This window comes from Sphaeramia orbicularis, chromosome 24 (assembly GCF_902148855.1).
Source record: "Sphaeramia orbicularis chromosome 24, fSphaOr1.1, whole genome shotgun sequence".
NCBI classification, from domain to species: domain Eukaryota; kingdom Metazoa; phylum Chordata; class Actinopteri; order Kurtiformes; family Apogonidae; genus Sphaeramia; species Sphaeramia orbicularis.
In genome coordinates, this window is record NC_043979.1 from 9,324,537 (window position 1) to 9,346,258 (window position 21,722).

Genomic DNA, 21,722 nt, shown 5'->3' on the forward strand with positions numbered 1-21,722 from the left:
GCCCTTAGGTCAATACACATTGTAACCAGGATGCCAGCCGTCCTATCTGGTCCAACCTTATTCAGTGGCCGTTTGTAACTGTCATTGGTATGTAAATGAGACACATTTGTATTCAGAAATCGGTAGAATTTGAAAAACGTACCTGTAAACAACCCGTTGCCATGGCAACATACAATTTTATTATTATCTAATTGTTGCCAAGCCATTCAGAAAATGTACGATGTTAAAGTTGGCATTGGCATTTTGCTGCCCCCTGGTCTAGATGGTAGGGTTAAAAGTAAAAGAAACAATAATATTCTTACAAACCATGATTTTATTCAGAATTTACACAGACTTTGAATCTAATATTCTATAGCTAAGCTTCAAAGACTTTTTCTAAGACTTAAATGTGCTGCATACTACTCACTAGTTAAGTGACAATAACCTTAGTCTATAGTACTAACTTCAAAATTTCAAACAAGTAATACTATAGAGGTTTTGTCAGTTTTTTTTTTCTAATACTTAAATGTGCTACATACTACTCAATAGTGACAATGAACTTAGTCTATAGCTAACTTCAAAATTTCAAACAAGTAATACTACAGAGGTTTTGTCAGTTATTTTTCTAATACTTAAATGTGCTACATACTACTCAATAGTGACACTAACGTTAGTCTACAGCTAACTTCAAAATTTCAAACAAGTAATACTACAAAGGTTTTTCCTTGCACTGAAATGTAAGAAAATGTGTTAGGGTTAGGGGGGGTTGGGGGGGGGATTTTAGTTTGTCCAAGGACAAACTACAATTCCTATCTGTCCTAGTAGGATTAGGAATCCTACTGGATTTCAATCTCTACTGTGACATATATATATATATATATATATATATATATGTATGTATAAACTTTATTTATGAAAAGCAGGCCTGGAATTATGTTATACAAGAACACAGGTTCTTTTTTTACATTTAAATATAGCACATAGGTAAACAAAATTGAATCCGAGTCAAGTCTACCACTGTGTGCCTGTCCGCCAGCAAGTAACTACATGTCAAATTCTGCTCACCCTAACACCTCTGTCACAGGGTCCGAGAGGTAAGCAACAGCAATCTTTCACTTTATACAGCTAACAACCAGCTTGTGTCTTTTTGTTTTGTATTGTTTTGAGAATGAGGATGTGTTCTGTATTTTTATTTCTTTGTAGGGCATGAGAAATTTAATTGAATGTTTGGTTAATTATAACCTGTGAATGGAAAGCACTATCATACACTATGAGTCACACAGCTCTCCTTTGCATTATTACATTATGCCATGGCACAACATCAGAAGTCTCACCTTCCGAGTGGAATGTCAGATACAGTACAATGGCTATTATATTAAGCCAATACTAGCTAACTACCTTCTCAAAGCAGGCTATACCCGTATTTCTCATGAGAAATGAACTGTTTCTAAGTTATAATGGGTGAAATTTCACATGTGTGTAGCAGCAAAACTGTTGGTTGAATTCATACCAAATTGGCGTTATAGATTGCCAGTGACCCAGAATAGATGTGGTTACATTTTGGGAAAAGTAGATCAAATTTAAATTTTTTAATGAATTTTTTAAATGTTTTTTTCCCTTCTATTTACTTATAATGGGCAAAATTTCAAATGTCTATAAAAACATCAGTTTTGTTTCAATTTACTTCAAATTTGGCATACATATATATATATATATATATATATATAGAGAGAGAGAGAGAGAGAGAGAGAGAGGCAATTAATATGCTGACATCAGCACACGCATAGACTGATGACATCAGCTGGATCAATGCCAAAATAAGCTACAATACGTGCAAGGGGTGGGGTTTGTTGTGCCTAGCACCACTTGTTAAGAGTCTGGTTTAGACCAGCTCTAAATGTTGTGCCATGCTAAAACTTTTGTTATCATTTGGCACTACAGAAATAAATTGGGGTGGCCATGGCTCAGATGGTAGAGTGGGTCATCCAATAACTGAAGGGTTGGTGGTTTGAATCCTGCTCTGTCTACGTGCTTCTGTATCGGTGGTGGTCGAAGGGGCCGTAGGCATAGATTGGCACCCATGCTTCTGTCAGTCTGCCCCAGGGCAGCTGTGGCTACAAATGTAGTTTACCACCACCAGAGGGAGAATGTGAGAGCGAATGAATAACTAATCCTCTGTACGCACTTTGGGTATGCGTTCATAGAAAAAGCGCTATATAAATCAAATCCATTATTATTAAAATGTAACTGATGAATTGATTGAGAGATTGATTGTACATTTCCTCAATCAACTGACACTACTAAACACCCAGTTCTAAAGATGGTGCTGATCATTTTCCACTGATTTACTGGTAAAAGATGTACATCATGTTTTGACACTGTAATCTCTATTGCTTATCTTTTCACCTGTCAAACTGAGGTGATTCATATCAGTTTTATTCTTTCCTTGTATTGTTTAAGGTTGTGTACACTGTTCTGAATGTCGCCTAAAACAATAGTCATAGTTTCCATGATAGTGATGAAAAAGATTAGGCTTACGATAAGCATTCTGTCTGTTCATTCTAGTGAGATGAAGATTTACAGTTCATGTTTCAAAATCTTAAATGTTATTTTCATCTTCCAAGGCCACGTCTTAGCACATAACATTCATATGTGTAAGGACAGTAAGAGGAACTTGACCTGTAGCATGTCCATTTGATGGACAGACATTTAAAGTTCATGTTAGAATTTTTTTTTCTAGAATAGAATTGAATCGAATCGAATCGAATATTTATTCTACTGCGGATCAGTTATTGGTTGATATTAGGTCACGCAATTTCAGTGCTAATGACTGTCTCAGTTGCCTACATCCATGGTAACAAACAAAAACAAAGGCCTGTTTAAATGTGCTTACTTATGCTTACATACTTTTTTTTTTTTTTTTTTTTTACTTTTTCTTACTTTCTTCATGTGTGTTTAGTACAGTGTTTCAAGTATCTGTCTTCCAACAATTTCACCATTAATAAAGGATTCTGATTCTGATGTATAAGCAAAGAAAATGCCCCTTGTATTTCTCCAAGAAATCACCATATATTTTGCTACTCCTTAGCACACCATTTTTAGGTTTAACAAGGTTAAAGGTATCAAAATGAAGGCTTTTTTTTAAGGTCACAATACTGAGGTTATACTGTCTTAGGCAAGGCTCAACATATTTGATAAACGTGAACAAGGTTGGTACCCAATAATTTGCTACTTCCCTGTAAATATGATGGCATCACAAAATCTAATAAAATTTGCACTTAACTATATAAAATTAGTGCGTGTGCTTAGTTGATGTTCAAGTCTCTATTTTGATGTAAACCAACTTGGGTCATATTTCTGTGAAAATCTTTAAGCTCCTTCACATTTCTTTAATGTGTCTCTTCTATGGCAGCAACCTTTTCCTTTACCTTAAAAGAGTTTGCTAATGTCAACAAATAATACAGCCTAACAGACTCCAAAACAAATTTTATATGGCCACAATCATACACAAATCACATATGCTGACACTTGACATAGTTTAATTAGGATATAAAACATGAAAAATATGTGACACCCACACACAGTTATGACAAATATATTGACCTTTATTTTGTTGATTTTAAGAGGTTACATAGTAGTAAACATACTGGTTACACGCATGAAATTTAATGAAATCATCCACTCAAGTCACATGTACATTTCACTCTTCACCTTTGTCCTTTTCAATCTTCCGTAAAAAAAAAAAAAAAAAATGCTCACACCGTGCATTTTGGATCTGAACAGCAATGCAGAGGGCAAACTCACACATCCTTATTATCTTCATTACCAGCATCAACATCCTTGTCTTCAGCGCAAACTTCACTCAGTCTTGAATACTTTAAATAGTCATTAGTGTGTGTGTGTGTGTGTGTGTGTGTGTGTGTGTGTGTGTGTGTGTGTCAGGCCAACCGGTGAGAGTTCACATGGAGCACCACAATGGCTTCCATAGCAACAGGCTTGGCGAATCCAAGTCCATCATTTGTGAAATCATCTTCAAACGTCAATGAGTTTTTGGTGGTGCAGTTCAGTTTTGTTATTAGTTTAAGTATGTCAAATGAACTGAAAGAGTACATTATTTATTCCTTATTTAAATCAAGTAACACAAAGAGGACAGATTTCAAGTAGAGTATGCATATGTTACATCCCACCCAGGTTATTTTGTGGGTGAAATTCATCTGAATGCCCATGAAAAAAGTTAATGTTAACAAAGAGATGCTACAATAACATTTTAAATCAAACTAAATGTAGAAAACATAAAAGTGGATGTTAGCATTTTAGATAACAAAGTGACAAAGACAGAAAATGTATGTCTTTCTCTGATGGAAAAAATAATCAGTGCATCAGTATTACATTTTATATCACCTAGCATTGTAGCAACATACAACTCCATGGAAAAAAACAAAAAAAAAAAAACTCATTTCAAGTTTTTTTAGTTAACGATAGCACTGTAACTATCAGTGCGATCCAAAAGCACACCAACATGAAGCTCCAAAATGTATCAAGAACACTTTATCAACGCTACATATATTGAGGCAAACAGGGCTAGCTAGCAGAGATGTGAAGGTGCGTACTGACAGAAGTGTTTTTTTTTTTTACTATGTGTGACTCAAAACAGTGATTTCCAAAGCAATGTATCTAAATTGTTTTAGATATGGCTTTGGTTCCAGAAGAACAGGCTGAGGCAGTCAACATCACACCCCTCCTGATTAGTCAATTGTTAGCTTTGGAGCCTTTGTCCAAAAGCAAAGAGTTCAAGACAAAGCCATATATCAGAATATGAAATTAGGTAAATATAACTTCAGTTCTTTAATATCGGATTATTTTCATATTTAACCAAATAGTTGAGATACATGGCTTTGGTTCCAGAGCAGCAGGTTGCCCCTCTATTCTTATGCTGCCCCCTGCTGGTTTGAAACAGAGCTTACATCGTAAAATGTTAAAACCCAGAGAGTTGGTCCACTCCAGGTCCAGGCAGCTGGAGGACATGATGGTGGTGGTGGTGGGGTGTTACAGGATGAGAACAGGGTAGCTTGTCAAGTTTAGGCACATGACTTAACAGTCCAAACAATACCGGTGTCATTTTAAATTCTAGCTTATATCATGTTGTCTGTGAATAGTTTTATTTCTTGCAGTCTCTTAGTTGCAACTGGACTTCTTAAAACATTGAATTGGCACAAACAACAAAAGACACCAGTATCGCCCATTCAAGATGAAAGACAAAGAAAGACAACAGATATTTAGCTGCTCCTCAGTGCAGCTTTTTTTGATCTGATTTGGCTAAAGGGATTAAAATGGAGGCTGAATCCTCACATTGTCACAATACTCCAGTAATATCACCTTAAACAAGGCTGAACATACTTGGTGTAGGTGGAAAAAGTGCTTCAGCATCCAACAATGTAAAAATTTCCTGAAAATGTAGCAACGCCTGCAGTTTGGACTTGCAGGTTCAAAACTTAAGATTCCACATGCTTATATTCTTACATGAAGTTTGCGTTGGAGTCTGTTTAATACTGTTAACTGTTTGTTTGTGGACATGGCTAATTCCGTTTCTTAGCTAACAGTCCACTTCAAAGTGCCTCAGTGTCTCATTTCTCCTACATCTACCTTCTGTTAGCTTAAAAATTTACATATTATACTTAGACCAGACAAAAAGCAGACATTAGTGCAATCAGAAACAATGGAATGCATGGTTCAATATGAAAGATGTTTGTGCTAGGAGCTGGTCGTTTGTTGACGTTAGCCAACACTGTTGAGAACACAGGGGAAAGGAAAAAGGAAACTTAAGACCTCGGGGGCCAACACCAGGATTTTTACATGAAAGAACAACCACATCCTTTACATAGTAATCAGTGTTGCAGGTTGTTGTCATGAAACTGCCCATGAAACTGGAATAAAGTATTTTTTTTCTCGTCTCGGGAAATGATTGTGACAATGGTAGTTATTCTTTGATAGATAAAGTATAACTGGGACTCAGTATGTAATCACTCCACCTGATCAAAGGTGATTACTGATGTGTATGAATAAGAATAAAAAATGCCTGAAAACAAATATATTCTGACAGTGTAGGTAACAGAAACAGTGGTTAGCTAAGAAATGGCGTAGTTCCAACACAAACTTCTTACACAGCTTGAACTGACTCAAAAATGACTAATAGCAAAATCCTGTAATATAGTAACTTGTCTATAATTGCAGTAAAGATACTTTTAAGCATAATTCAATTCTATAGCATAATATCTAATTTCCCATTTATAGAGACTGTGGTTTTACATATTTTCATCGCAGTCATCAGTTGCAAAATTAAAATTCCTCATAAAAGTCTAGAGTTTAGAGTTTCCAAACATAAAATCAGTCTCAAATGTTAGTGCTTCAAGCATTTTTATATTTACTGTCAATATAATACTAGCAAAATATTATGTAAAAGGTCATTTTATTGCATTATTTGTGAAGTTTGAACATCATTGTTTTTTTTTGTTTTGTTTATTTTTTTGTTTATTTTTTTTTGGGGGGGGGGGCTAATGACTTTTTCCCCTTAAAACGACAATGAACATTTGAACAAATTTGAGTTTCCCACTTCTGTTCTTCTGCAAACGCAAAAATGACAAGCATTAGCTTAGTAATGTCAACAGACGACTTCCAACACAGCACAGACTCCAACCCAAACACTATGGAGGCACATTTGTAACAACTATTGAAATGTTTAAGTGCTTAAGTGTTTACGTTTCTTACCTTTTCAGAAAATTAGCACATTATTGGATGCTACAAGTGCTCCTCTTCAGAACACACAGAATGTAGAGATTATACGAAGGACCTGTATCATGATGAGGATGGCGGTGTTTTCAAGGAGTAATACTGTGTGCACACGAGACCACAGAAAGAGGAGATTTAAGGTCAAACAGGAGTAAAGTACAGGTAAAAAATGAGTCACTGGAGGAAGTAGATCACCAATGTATCAACATCTAGCACAAGTGATGTAACATGAGTCAGACACTCTACAATACCAGATCCAATATCAACTGCAGAATTCCCAGTTTAATTCTACTGTCCAGTCTGACTCATTCCTCCCGCTTTGACCTACTTTGGAGTAACATGCCCATTCCCATTTGCTGGCATTCTCCTCTACAACAGGTCAGGGAGGTGACTGTAGACGGAGTCCAGCAGGGTCTGGCTGGCCTCCTGACTCTTGACACCTGCTATCTCAAAAAGCTGGTCTAGCTTGTCTTCGGCAGCTGGGATCTCCTCGATGATGTGCAGCTCTTCTGGGTTTAGAATGTGAAGCATGTCGTCGAAGATGGGCTGCAGGTCGCATGGGTCCAGGCGCACTTGTCTTAGTACAGTGTCTTTCTTCTCTGAAGAGGGAACAGATGAGGAAAAGAAGATGGTTGGATCACAAACACATTTACTCCTCTGATTAAGACAGAAGTGTTCTCAGAGAATCATTGATTAGATTAATGTAAGGAATAATCACATAGTGTGCATACAATTATGGACGTAATAGAAACAAGTTAAAGCACTTGTACTATGTCAAAATGACCACAAGGGGGAAGCACAAACCTGTATTTGTACTGTTGTGGCATCATTTTTAATAAGTGAGACATGTCAGTGAGTCAATGAATGAATAACTTACAAGTTGTGAAAAATATGAAGCCGAGCTAATGTCAGTACTCTATGTGAGTACACATAAATTATTCGACAACTATTCTAATTTGTTTGGGAGATTTTTTGTAGAAGAAAATGTAAAATTCTCTGAATGCAGCTTCTTACACCTGAATTATTTTCCTTTTTGCCTCCTCCTCTTTGGCTGAAGGGCCACTACAGGTGTCATATTGGAATTTATCAAACTTTTTTCCTCATTTTCTGACACTTAATTGATTAATTGAGAAAGTAACTAGCAATTTATTGGTTAATGAAAATCACTTAGTTACAGTCCTGCATTACAGTTTTATGCAGCTCATATTCTGTCAGTTCTAACTTCTGCTTCTTTTCAGAATACACCATTTTATCCCCTTCATGCTCAGTGAAAACCACAGTATCTGTAAACATGCTGATTTTGGGAGCTAAGTTTAATAAACTCCTGAAAACCTCCATAGATTTGCTGGAAACTGCATTGTCATTAAGCTTGAAATAAGCTTGTTTTTTTTGAGCTCATGAAGTGTTGACTTTTTAGAGATATGTGTCAATAAAACATCACACTTTAATGTAGATTTAACTATCAATGCAGACATGAATCTTGCAGTAAAATGAAAACATGTATACAAGTAAAACACTGACATGAATTGTTTTACATTTTGTTGATTAAATGCAGAATCTTTAGTTTTCATGGAGTTCACAGTGTGTACCACCCTAAGCCTAAACCTACCCTAACCCTAACCCATAACATTAACAAATAAGAATAATTTGTCCATGACTGATTGTTGGTTTATTGCAGACGAAACAAAACCAATCAGAATTGTGCCTCTGAGAATGTTTTTTTGTTATCAGCATTGTCAGATGGAAAATGCCTGCAAGGATAAATTATGTTTTTGAATGCAATTGTAAATAATAATAATTAAAAACCTGCAGAGACAACACCAGAGTAAATAAAAATGGGGGGGGGGGGGGGGGAATTAGGTAGTAGGTAAGCCAGCCCTTGACGTGGCACACATGGTGGATTATTTGCACTTCAATATAGTACATTAGATTGCTTAAAATCATTGCACAAAGCAGAGCAGGAGTGGGCCTCTGTCTGTGTTTCCACCCATTACATCTTTCTGCCAGATGAGGGCGCCCACAACCCAGCATTTGATTAGGACAGCTTTACAGTTTCTAGGACTTTTGACCATCTTAAGTATAGTTTACTTAGTCTGTTCTTCACTATTCACCCAGTGTCCCTTTTCCCCACTCCCCTCTGGGGAACTGATTACTATTTCAGTTGTTGCTGCCTAGGGCCCAATGACAATGAGAACTGAGGTGACTCATCTAAGCCTTGTCCTGACCTGTGACCCCGGACCTCCTCCCTCACCCTCACCTGTCTGGATGGACCTCCTTGCCCTCACCTGTCTCATCTGATTAGGTGGACCCCCTCATGTGCCCCCACCCTACTGCATCTTTACAGACTGGAACTACATCCGCAAATGGACGTCCATCAGTCTTGGTGCATCTATAGCCTGTCCGTGACTGATTGTTGAGTGGATCTCTCCTTCTCTGTGGTTCTCCCCGAGGTTTCTCTTTTCCCACTGGGTTTTTGGAGTTTTTCCTTGCCAAGAAGGAGGGTCTTAGGACGGGGGATGCCCAGGACATTATTCCATTTCCTTCATCTACTGTTTATTTGACTATTGTTTGTTTTCATACCCAACTAATTCTATAAAGCCCTGTGAGGTGGCCTTGTTGTGATATAGGGCTCTACAAATAAAACTGAACTGAACTGAACTGAATATAAAATGGGAAGAATAATAAAATCATAAAAGCAGAGGAGTCTGAAAGAATCATGTTAAACATTTCCTATTCCACACGTTTCACTTTCGTATCATCCTAAATGGTATGGACCATGTCAAAAACAGACACTCAATAATTTACTTGGTATGGCCATATTATTTACCATTAATTAGAATTAGATTAATTTGTTCCTAAAAAACAAAACAAAAAAGCAAGAGATAATATGTTTGGATTTTTCATTTACCTAGACATTTTAACCCATAAATAAATTAAAATAGAGCTTGTCAAATATCTGTAAAACTGTGAATTAATGACTATTAAGTGTTGACAACCTTTGTACAATGTAATAACAGACATTAGAAATCCTTTACAAAGAGTGTCAGGAGTGCAGTGAGTATCTGCAAGGGTTAAAGGAAAGGTGTACAGGACAGTAGTGAGACCAGTGATGTACAGTTTAAAACCAGCAGGACTGATAAAAAGACAGGACTTTGACAGGTGTTGCTGTGCTGAACGGTCTTAGGTTTCCTTCTCACCTTTGGTAATGAAGGAACCATTCCTGCTGAGGGCAGAGTCTTTGCTGGAGGTGGAGTCGCAGCGAAGCAGGGGCTCTGATTCATCTGGAAAAAAGCCTTTGGTGCGGTCCACCGGTGACTGCTCCATGCCTGCACTGCTGGACCCACCCACACTGCCACCGCTGTTGCTGCTGCTCCCGACACTGCTGGGTGACTCAAGTGGCTTGTGGATGGGACTGAGGCTTTGGCTTACATTCACTGTGGTCATCAGCTGGTTGATGTCAAACTGTTAACAGAAATATAAATCTTCTAACATCCATTGTCCAGTCTCCAGTATCTCACTTAGTGCTAAAACAAATATTGCATGAGATACATGTATGATGCTTATATGTAAGAGATATACATACAGAGTACTACAACTTTCATGTCTGTTACACTACTTCAGATGTGGAGTTACACCATTTATCGCCTTTGGTTGCTGAACAACTTCACTTTGGTTACAAGAACAATAGGAAATTACTATACCTTGATGCACCCATTGTACAAGTGGTAAGAAACCAAAAAGTATATCCAATAAAGACCCTTGTTTTCTGGAACATCCAGGCAGCCTTACACTTTGATTGGTGGTCATATAAGTAGTAGCCACTCAAGTTGCACTGCACTCTGAGCAGCTCCTTCAGTGGCAGATTGTTACACACAGTGTAAGAAAGAGTGCTATCGAAGGTCCCCACTGCTGTCAGACTGTATAATACAACGGTGTAACCCTGTCCTGTACGTGTCTCATCTGTACTGTACTGTCTGACATTTTGCAATTTCCACTCAGCTGTAAATATGTATATAGTCTGTATAGTTGTTATTGCTATTGTTGTTGTTGTTGTTGTTAGACATTGATTTTGCACTATTGTTATGCATGCACACTTCTTCTTGCACTTCATACTGTTGCTGCCTTGGGCCAATAAAGTCTAATGTAATCTAATCTCATCTCATCTAAATCTCATTTAATCTAATTCAATGAGTAAGGCTACCACAACATAGTAAATTACAGTAGCAAATGTGAAGAATCTAACCCAAGACAACATGAAATATTTATGTAACAAGATAGTATCTAGTCTTGTTATATAGATACATAAATACAGTCGCATTGTTTGTCAAAACTCCTTGGGTGTTATATTGTGTGGAAACTGGAGTAACTTCACCACATAGACCTGACAGATTTAGCCACTACTTAAAAAACACTCCTGTTAAGCAGGTATGAAGACATGGTAACAGTTGAAGGTTGACTACATATGCATAGTACCTAGCATTAGCATCAGCACATAGCATACACATTAGGAGCAGTGAGCTGCCACTGAAGGCGCTCAGGGACCAAATCCAGATCTTCATCAGCACTGTGGTGATGGGCACAGGTGAGAACAGGAAAACTCAACACAAAACAGCTCCAGTTCGACTATGAGTTGAACCCTAGACCTTACTGTGAAGCACAAGTGCTAAACACTACACCACCATCATCCCATCATGAAACCATCATCGTCACGAATCCATCCATCCTTTGAGTCAAGATGATAAAATCACAACTCTGACACATGTGTTTACATAGTACAGCCACGTAACTGCCATGGGGTATTTCATAAAGGCCAGTGTGTCACTGGTTGATTGACCGGTGTTATGATGTACTGAGAAGGCCCAGGTCTCATTACATTCCCAGAACCAAACTCTTATCTCTAATTTTTGTGTCCTTCTCTTTCCTTCTTTCCTTTTCCTTCTTATATTTCTAATTTTCTTTCCTTTATTTGAACATCTATCTTTAAACATTGATCTATTTCTTCCCTTCTCAGTGCCCTTTTATTTTCCTCCTTACCTACCAGATTCATCATTCTCTGCCCTTGTCCTTCCTCTCTGGTCGATACCCCTCCTCCTCCCTCCTCGTCCTCTCCCACCCTCCTAGTGTCTCGCTCTTTGCTGTGATAATGAACCTGTGGTTGGAACCAGTAGGGACTGGTTTTTGGGATGAGATCATGAGAGCATGTCTTGTTTTCCACAGTGGGAGCTCAGTGGGGCCTAAAGGTTGAAGGACCAGAGAGGTAATTTCATTCATCACACACTCCAAATGGAAACCACAGGTCGGAAGAGGGGAGCAAACAAACAAATCAACAAAAAGCTTCCTATATGAAAAACATATCTAACTTATCTATAACCTTTCCTTTTGATAAAAATGCATTGTGTTGTCATAAAGAACTCGATCTGCGATCCTCAGTTCATTCTGAGGTTTTGATGAATGTGTTCTAAAAGAACATGACACAGAAACACCAGCGTTGTTTCCCCATCTCTTATGCTTTCTCTCTCCATTCGATAACGTCTGGGTCACTGGGCTGCAGTGTGACACAACTTACGTGATTCTGACAGAACAAACATGCTCTGTCTCTTCCACACAGGCCTACATACACACATGCAAATACACACACTGTGACAAAAACACACTGATTTCACACTGCAGCAGCAGCCGCAATATTTTTAAGACCAGATGCAGGGAAAAGAAAAACAGAAACCCACAAGAGAAAATATAGTTGACACTGTAGTCAAATGAAATTCATGTTTTCTCAGGCAGCTTAAGTGCATTTGGCCATTTACTGGAACTAAATACGCTCTGAGAGTATGTGAATTTAGTGGATCATTCTGACATAAATAACACACAACTTCTGGAAAAATTGTTGAGCTTTGTACAGTTTTTTTTTTTTAAAGATTTTTTCCACCTGACCACCTCCAATGTAATTCTGTTCTGTTATCTCCAGAGACGTTCAGTGATGCATCATTTAGATCCTTGTAATCACACAACAAAATGAAAAATGAAAAAAAAAATGAACCAAAAAAATCAACTAAAGAAATGCATTTTACAAAAACAGGCTGGTAAACATATTTACAATGTCATAATGGGCCTTTTAATGACCTAAATATGCACATTTCATTTCAATATTTTTTACTCTAATGATAGAGTTAGTTCCTTTTACAGACTGCTGATTCTGATTAGCGTGAAGAAAATATAAAGTGATTTAGAAGAATCTAACACAGAAATAGAATACAATATTCCTAATTATATTTGTATATAATAACTAATGAATATAAGAAGTGTGTTTGTTACCTAAGAATGAGTTATTTTTATTATATCTATAGAGGGAGTGGGGTATTGTTCATTAAGTCCATCGTGTTTTAAATTTTAAATGGATTGCACTTACACACTCAAAGAGCTTTAAAATGTGTGTCATTCACCCATTCCGAAACAGTAGAAGAAACTTGGAGTTCAGTGTCTCCCTCAAGGACCATATTACATCTGGGGAGGGGTCGGGGTCAGATTGACCCACCAACCTTACAGAAAGCCCACTCCATCTACTGGGCCATATTTCTACAGTTGCTTTCTTCTTCTTTGTCTTCTGCTTCTTCTTCATCTTCTTCTTCTCCTTGTTTTTGTTTTATAGCATCCAAGCATCCAGCATCCACAACCAGGTATGCCAACTACTGTGTCTGAGTGTAGTTAAAGTCACTCACCTTAACTACAAAGCCTAGAACAGACAATAAATACCAGCTCTAAAAGGGACTGTTCACACTATTGTGGCATTTTAACCACCTGAAAACAGAGACTATTGAAAACACTGCTGACCTAGTTTTTCTTATTAAAAATAATGAGGCTTGCATTGTAGTGTGGACATAAATACAGAGGGTTAGAAACAATGACAAACATCCATATTCACTGTTGGCTTAATCAGGACTATTGGCACTAAAAAGGACATTTAATAGGCTACCAATATCAGTCAGTAAAATTGGAAGTAATAACTTTGAGGAAAAAAATATTGATTCAAAAAGTGAAAACTGCCCCCAGCCTGGTTTATTACTTATAATTAGTGATATTAAATTTAACCATTTAAGTAGTTTTTACTTTGACTTACAATAGATGTAGCATTAAACAGTTTTCTGCATTTCTAATAAAGTGTAACATGTTTTCAGTGTCTAACATTTGGGAGGGTTTGTTGACATCAGTAGATCATCAGTCAACTATCCTGCTCCAAACTATTAGTATTACATTTGTCTTTAAAAATCCATATTTCAAAGTCTGTCATTTAGTTACAAGAATATACTAAAATAATGGACAAATCAGTTCATGAATTATCAGACTTCCTCAAATTAAAATATTTGCAACATATTTAATATGGTTTACATGGTCAAGGACATTACAAATAATCATTATGGAACCTCTAAAATTCATAGTAAATCTGATAGACCGAAGTTCTGACAACACAACTTTACCTCATATCAAACATCTGGCCTGTTTTGTGAATACATGCTAGTTGATTTTAAAGGTAGGTTAGGAGATGTTTTCCTAGAGCATTTTTTATTATATTGCTTAAAATCTCCTTCACACCCCAATTGCAACCAATTAATTAAATACTCTAACACAAAAATTTAAAAAAAAAAATTAAGTCACCGGTGGAATGGACAGGACTGAAAAAACACCATCAAATCATTTTAACCGACCCATTGAAATGACTGCATGGTGATATGTCTCTCAAACTCAAATGCCATTTGTCCATCCCCCCTCCCCCCTCTGCGTATACCCCTCTTTGTGCACGAATCATGCGTTCTCAGAGGCTTGGAGCACTTGTACAGAAAACGAACCCAGAGCCAGAGCTTGGCTAGTTATATTAGCTATATTAGGATGTAAAGTTTGCAGGCAAGCAGTTTTGTCACTAGCATTAGCCAGCTAGGTATGAACTGGGGCTGTTCTGCTGACAAACATAATAGTGAAATGTATGTGAATCGTAAGGGGGGAGAGGAGAATGAATGAGGTATGCATGGATCCACGGACCAGGAGGGGGCAAATTGATGCTGCGCAGCACTCATGAACCCTCGAGAACAAGCATTGCATGTTCCGGTACTCTAAAGGCGTGGCTTCGGAGGGAAGTCTGAAGCAAGAGGTTTGGACATTTGAATTGTGTATTTTCAAAATGTAGCGTGCTCCAACCATTTTTCCAGGATCTCCTACCCTACCTTTAAGGAGGATTATGTAGTATAATGTCAAATATTTTAAAAATGATTTAAAATGATCAATATAGTCTTTAGTATAAAGAGCTGTGAAATTCTGCCAAATTTGCCATTGTACTGGATTTTACTGATTTGAACAGAACTTATTTACACCAATGGACCGGATTTCTGTACCACTAGAGGGAGTAATGAGTCATTCTGCTGGTCTCCCATGGTGAGGAAAATTAATACCACAGGGCCTTTGACCAAAGCATCAGAAAGTGACCAGATGGGATGTAAGTAGCAACCTTTAGAGTCAAGGAAAGGCGCCCAGTGGTAAAAGCTAGAAGTATTGTTGTTTTTGCCACTGGACACAGCACTAAATGAAAATAATGGAGTCTGATGCTGAAATGGCAGCATTTCTTCTAGATGCTTGAGTGTTATTCTGACTTTTATGTAGGTAGAAAGTTATTATGTGATGTTACTATCTTTGCTAAATTGGCCGTTTTTTGAGCCACTCCTCAGACTAAACTGTGACAGTTTTGACCTTATTTGGATGATTCCAAACAGATCTTTAGTGCAGCTACTGACAACACAAATCATATGAAAAACGGAAGTGATTTGTGGTTTTACTGTGACTGTTTTCTGTCTAAAAACAGAACTAAACTAACAGAGTGATAATGTAAACTATCAGCTGATGAAGCATGTGAAGATTATAAGATATTAGATAAGTTATTTTGAGTGACTGTCAAAATAAGTGGCTATGAGTTTTAGTTTAAAGAAGAAGGCTTGGTGAAACCAAAATACAGGCGTGTGTAAAGGTATGTGTAGCTTTATAGTTTATTCGGTGAGTGACACTTTCTGTTGGTACATATCATTGATTCGTTGGTTGATTTTGTAGCCCTAAATGTGTTCTGGTACCAGACTTCCTCCTGCAGTTCAGAGTTAGGAATATCAGTGGTGGATCCAGACAAAATGGAAAGGGGGGACACGATGTGTACATGCATATGTGACATCCTTCTCCGAACTGTCATATTCACATACTATACATTACGGTCATATTTCACAACACAGTAATGCACTTTAATCTTAACTGACCCTGAGGTTTTTTCTACTTGGTAGTAGGCATAGCCTGCTAGTACTTCACACAGGAAAATATGTGTATGCTTGCAGAATACTTGACCATCTGTCAAGCAAACACTAACGATTCATAAGATGCTGATACATGTCCAACAGCCAGTAAATGCAATAAAATGTAACTACATGCACCAGTTAGATATAGGCCAATGTTTGACAACTTTGTGTAATTCACTCAATCACTGGCTGTGTTCTGTGGCAAATGTCATGCAGTTATATAGTTCCGACTGTATAATAATGTGGTTTAACTGAATAGGTAATGCTGCAGACTATGACGCAGAGGACCGGGATTTGATTCCCAGGCAAAGCAGGGGGGCACTGAGCCAAGGGCCCCGGTAGGTAAATCCGCCATTGAATACTACATAGAACCACTTTCAAAGTTCCATATGCACACACATTTTGCCATCTTAGTTCTGAAAGCCTGACAGAACAGGTAATGGTTATTAACATAGTTGTGGATGGCTTATTAAAGAGTCAATCACAACTGTGAACATATTACATGCCTAGACTGTACGCCTTTGATTACACTAACCTAAATTACAACGCAGTGACAAATACTGCCGACCCACCAGTCCGTAAGAACCTCTGCCTCTTTATTTACAGCATGTCCTGCCCACCCAGGTAGAGCCCTCTGCACACAGTCAAATCTGGCCTTCAACCGCACAGCATCTGATTTCCTGCTGGCATCCTTGCACGGCTCAAAGACAAGCTGCTGAGGACAGCACAGAGGTCAGTGTCACTGTTCTAGAAAGCTCCAGGCCTAAAGACAGTAGATGTGTGTGTGGGAGGGGAAAAGGATTTGGCTGAGTTGTTGAGCATTCCTGTCAGCACAACACAAGGGCCTTCTGGGGACAGGAGTTTTAGACGCACACACATCAGGCCCATAGCCCAGCACTCATATGAACACATACAGATTGTCCGAGTTGGCAAATTGCTGCAGTATGGGAGCAGCAAACACACACTGGGGATACTTTGATTAATTAGATCAAAAATGTTAGAGCAAAGACTCTCACTTAGCTGTAATTACTCCCAAAACAGATGAGCTATTAACTAAGATGCTGCAAAAGATAGCAATGAGGTCAAGTGAAGTTTGAGTGCATCAAACTTCGTACCATCCACATACATTCAGCTTTAACTCCTTATTTATCTAAGACATTATAACCAGATCTTTAGTGAGTTAGTGTACTTCCAGGGAACATTAAAGCATGCTTAATGTCAGATACATTCACACAGACATGCACATAATCACTCTGAGTTACATTTAGAAGAAACAATGCAGCTTCTGGGAACTTTCTGTCCTTTCCCCAGAATGTAATGGATGCGGTTTGGTTCCTTATAGTGTGGGCCTCGTTATGGAGAGACCTGAAAGGCATCTAATAGGACATGAATCATAAACACCCAATTAGGATAGGGCTTGTACTTCATTGTGCAACATTGCAGCAGGAAGTGATAAATGACTGCTGAATGTTTCAGTCACTATGTGTTTTATGGATTCACTTTGAAAACAAGAGTACAGCGAGGGTGTAAGTATTTCTCTTCTCTTTTTTTCTGCTTTAGTGTGTTTGTCCTGGAAATAATCAAATCGGAGCTCTCATGTGGTATAACAGTACCAGGACTCAATATCTAGCCTTTATTCTGACAGGCACAGATCCAAAAAACTAATGCTTCCAACCTTTTAAACTTTTAACTGAGGCCACTGGAAATGAAGCTGCATTGAGAAATTATTTAAGTGTGAACTTTCACTATTTGTTCAAGTGGTTTAACAGAAAAACTGCATTGACTATTTAGGAATTACAAGCATGTTAAAATGTAGTCCCTCCATCCCTCCATTTTCAGAGGCTCAAAATTAATTAAACAATTAAACAAATTAAGATGAATATAAATATGAGGGTTGATGAAAATCCATTGCCTGGAATCTGTAACCCATGGACATCATCAAATGCTGAGTTTCTTCCCTTTCGATGCTTTATCCAGCCTTTACTATAGCTGCTTTGATTACTTCATTTCAGGTCCACTGTGGTAATGGTTTCAAAATGTTAAAGACTATTTTTAGACCAATATAAAGGAAAATTTAAAACTTTCATGGTGTGTAACTTGGGTTGATGTAGGTGGAGGTTAGCGGCAGGCAGATAGTTAGCTTGGAGCACAAAATGGATTAGTGTAACAGACAGAAGAAGCAGCAATTTCCACACAAAAATCTTATTCCAATAGTAACACTAGCCATACTACCCCCGGCTACCTATCTACATACATAGATAAGAGTAGAATATAAAGACATAACCCACACACACTTGTCACAATAGAGAGACATGCTGATGTGTAGGACACTCCCACAGTCTCAGGAAAAAGGGTGAACTCTGAACTCTAGCACACTGCAAGACAACAGAAGGGGGCATAAAACCACACACACCTAAACCAGACTCTGGCTGTTGCAAGTGGAGTGAGACTTTTTAACCTGTTTTATGTTTCTTTTTTTGACTTCCTGTGTGACTGCCCACACCAAGTACTATAACTACCATGTTTCTACAGTACATGTTCTTTTCTACATCTTTTCAAAAGTTTGTATCAAATTCTCACGACATTTAATGAAAACGCAACTAATTATACTGTCTATAAAATAGATATAGCAGAGGTAAGGTGTTAATTGTTAAATCTAATGTCTCACTGCACAGGAAAACTGCATGCAAAAACATCTCTTACATCTCAGTAATTCATTATTGTCACTGTATAGCACCCATTTTTACTGCTTGTATTAACATGACTACACTCATAATTCAAGAGCTAATGGTATTCTGCTGCTGATCATGGGCTATCTTTAATGTCCAATTTATTGAGCAGTTTGGCCTCCAAAACAGAGTAAAATTAATTATTCAGAGCCAGAATTCTCAGCACTTGGCCAAGTAATCATCATGTCCTTGATATTGACCTGCAACCCCACCAACAGGCTCTGTGCTCTGTGCCAGTATGCCTCTCTAAAAAATAGAGACACTAATGGGACATGACTTATCCATCACAAGCTTTCACACAGGAAATACACCTGGTCAGTACATATCATATTTGGAATGTGGTGAAAGGAAAATATTTACCAATATAACATTGTTGAACTGGACTGCACTGCATCACCCAGGTTGTTCTACATATATTTAATGGTCTTACAGGTATAATTTGTGAAATTAAGATTAAAAATAATCTTTTCTTATGAGGAAATATAGTTCTGAACTTCTCTTCAAAGTCTCCAGACTCTCTGGACAAAAACAGTTCTGCAGAACATAATTAGAGCCTCCAATCTAACACCAACTACAGATGTATTATTTCTTTGAATACATCCATGTAACCAAACAAAACAGCAGTGCTACATCTTATTCTCATCATGTTGGATGGTGAGCAGACTAGAGGCCACAGTGGTTATTACTCATACTTTGTTCTGATGCAGAAATATTACAGATTATAAGACTACAATCTTGAAATTGCAAAAATTCATTCTGAGAGATGTTAATTTTAAGATTATAACAAAAAAAAGTTATATATACCAATAACATGCTCAATACATAAGAATCAGCATTTTTAATATATTTTATTATATGACTATTATTTTGTTATATATTTATATGTATTTAAAGAAACCTTAACAGTGCAAGACATTTACATTACACACAACTATTGTGACACTACAAAAAAGTCATTAGTGGGCATGTATTCTGTGCACTTAAAGTTTCACTGTGTGACATTAAATGACATCTAGTGATGAGGTTGCAGATTGCTACCAATACTCCCCTGAATGGCAGCAAAAATCAAAGTTCCTTGTATCAGGTACTAGAGTACTGTAGAGGTGCTGTAGAAACATGGTGGTGTCACACCACTCCTGTACATATAAGTGTCTCATTCTAAGACAATGAAAACATATGTGATTGTTATATTATATTATATTATATTATATTTAAGGATGTAACGATATGAAAATTTCATATCATGGTTATTGTGACCAAAATTATCATGGTTATCATTATTATCGCGATATTGTTGAAATGTGCTCAAAATGTTCAAAACGTACACACACTGAAATAATTTAACCAAGTTGTATTTTGAAAAAAAATAAATAAATAAATAAATAAAATAACAGGCACAATGTACTTTCTGTGGCAGAAACATTAAAATGTTAACATGTAAACATCAAACATGCAAATGTGCATTAAAGATGGCACCTTATGGCCATAAGAGATACCTGCACTAGGGGTGGGAATTGATAGGATTTGATCAATATCAATGCCATTGTCAATTCTGCTCACTAATCCAATTCCCTATCAATTCTCCTATTGATTCCTGAGTGGTTTTTTTTTTTGTTTTTTTTGAGTGTGAAAAACTGCTCGCTTGGATGGAACGGTTCCGTGTGGTAGCCCGCTACCCTTAATCTCTAGAGCTCTGCCCATGCAGGTGCCTTCCACCATGTTTTCAGAGGCTGAACATTACAAACTGCACATGCACGCCTGGAGTGCCACTGCCTCTCCAGGAAATGAGCAGTACCATGAGTTTTCTAAGTGCGGTAACCAAACAAGGTTATCATAATAATTTAAATTTAAATGGTAATACTAACCATTGAAAATTTTACTGCAGTTTATCATTATAACGGTCATTGTTACATCAATAATTATATCATATTATATTATATTACATTTCTGCACCCAGACCCTAAATTTTACACATTGGACCTTTAGTTCTTTTTCTGGCTTGCACAGACCTCCTGGAGCACTGAGCAAAAATCATCTTTCCCCTTTGCTGATTCCATCTGTTTTATCCTCCCTCAGGACGGAAGCTATGTCTTCTGCAGCCTCCGACATGATGCATTCATTAGTGTCACACAGGAGAAACAGCATGGCTGCTCTTTAATCACTTAATTTGTACATACTGATGCCAGAGTCTGAGAGGGCTCTCTATAGAGTATCTCTATAAAAAAAATTATTCGTGTTTTGACTGTCCTGAAGTTAAAGCTATACCGTATGATGTGGCATTTTTACACTTTTCTTTTGTCATCTTAAAATGCTCCTAATAAGTGTGTGTCAAACTAAAATGTAAAAGAAATCCACCAGGTATTGAAACTCAAAAATGTTTAATTCTCATATATTTCTAATAAAAGTCTGACCAATCATTTTAGTCGGTCCGAATAAAATAATTGGCGGAACCTGACTGAGCCTCCTGTCAATCATCCATTACGGCCGTCCAGCATCTGATCCATTATCGCCGTCTCACATCCGATATGTGTCCCTCTGAATCTGACGCTTTGCTGGCGCTGCTTCTCCTGTCACTGACCACAGTCTACTGTCTAGGATGTGTTTGGATAGAACTGACATGCACATGTGGAAGGGGAAAAACGGATTTATGAACAGAAACGACAACTGAGGGGCACAAACGGGAGTCTGATGAATGAAGGATGGAGATAAAAGTCCAGTGATGTCTGGAATCACTGATCAGCTTTCAGTGCTTCTGAATTGAATCACTATAAACACTGTATTGAACTGAACATGCAATATATTGCATATGTTCAATTTACCTACACATATAAATAAACCAGACTCACTGTGAATAACCTTGTTCATGGCACTACTTTTCTGTTTTCTGCCCTACAAACTAATTTCCTCA

General features: G+C 37.5%; 1 protein-coding gene across 2 annotated transcripts in view; it reads right to left on the reverse strand.

Annotated features, from left to right (window-relative positions):
* Nucleotides 1-233: 233 nt before the first annotated feature.
* Nucleotides 234-21,722, reverse strand: part of LOC115415226 (tumor necrosis factor receptor superfamily member 21-like) — a 75,386-nt gene continuing 53,897 nt past the window's right edge. The window contains exons 5-7 of one of the 2 annotated variants that reach the window (XR_003934779.1): nucleotides 9,963-10,227; nucleotides 6,555-7,364; nucleotides 234-246 (exon numbers count right to left, since the gene is read on the reverse strand). Coding sequence is in view for 1 of the 2 variants with exons in the window: in XM_030128732.1 (XP_029984592.1) it covers nucleotides 7,135-7,364; nucleotides 9,963-10,227 (495 nt within the window). In the remaining variant the exon portion in view is untranslated. Of the gene's footprint in view, nucleotides 247-4,612; nucleotides 7,365-9,962; nucleotides 10,228-21,722 lie in introns of those variants that run through there. The other variant, XM_030128732.1, reaches the window with a different exon arrangement.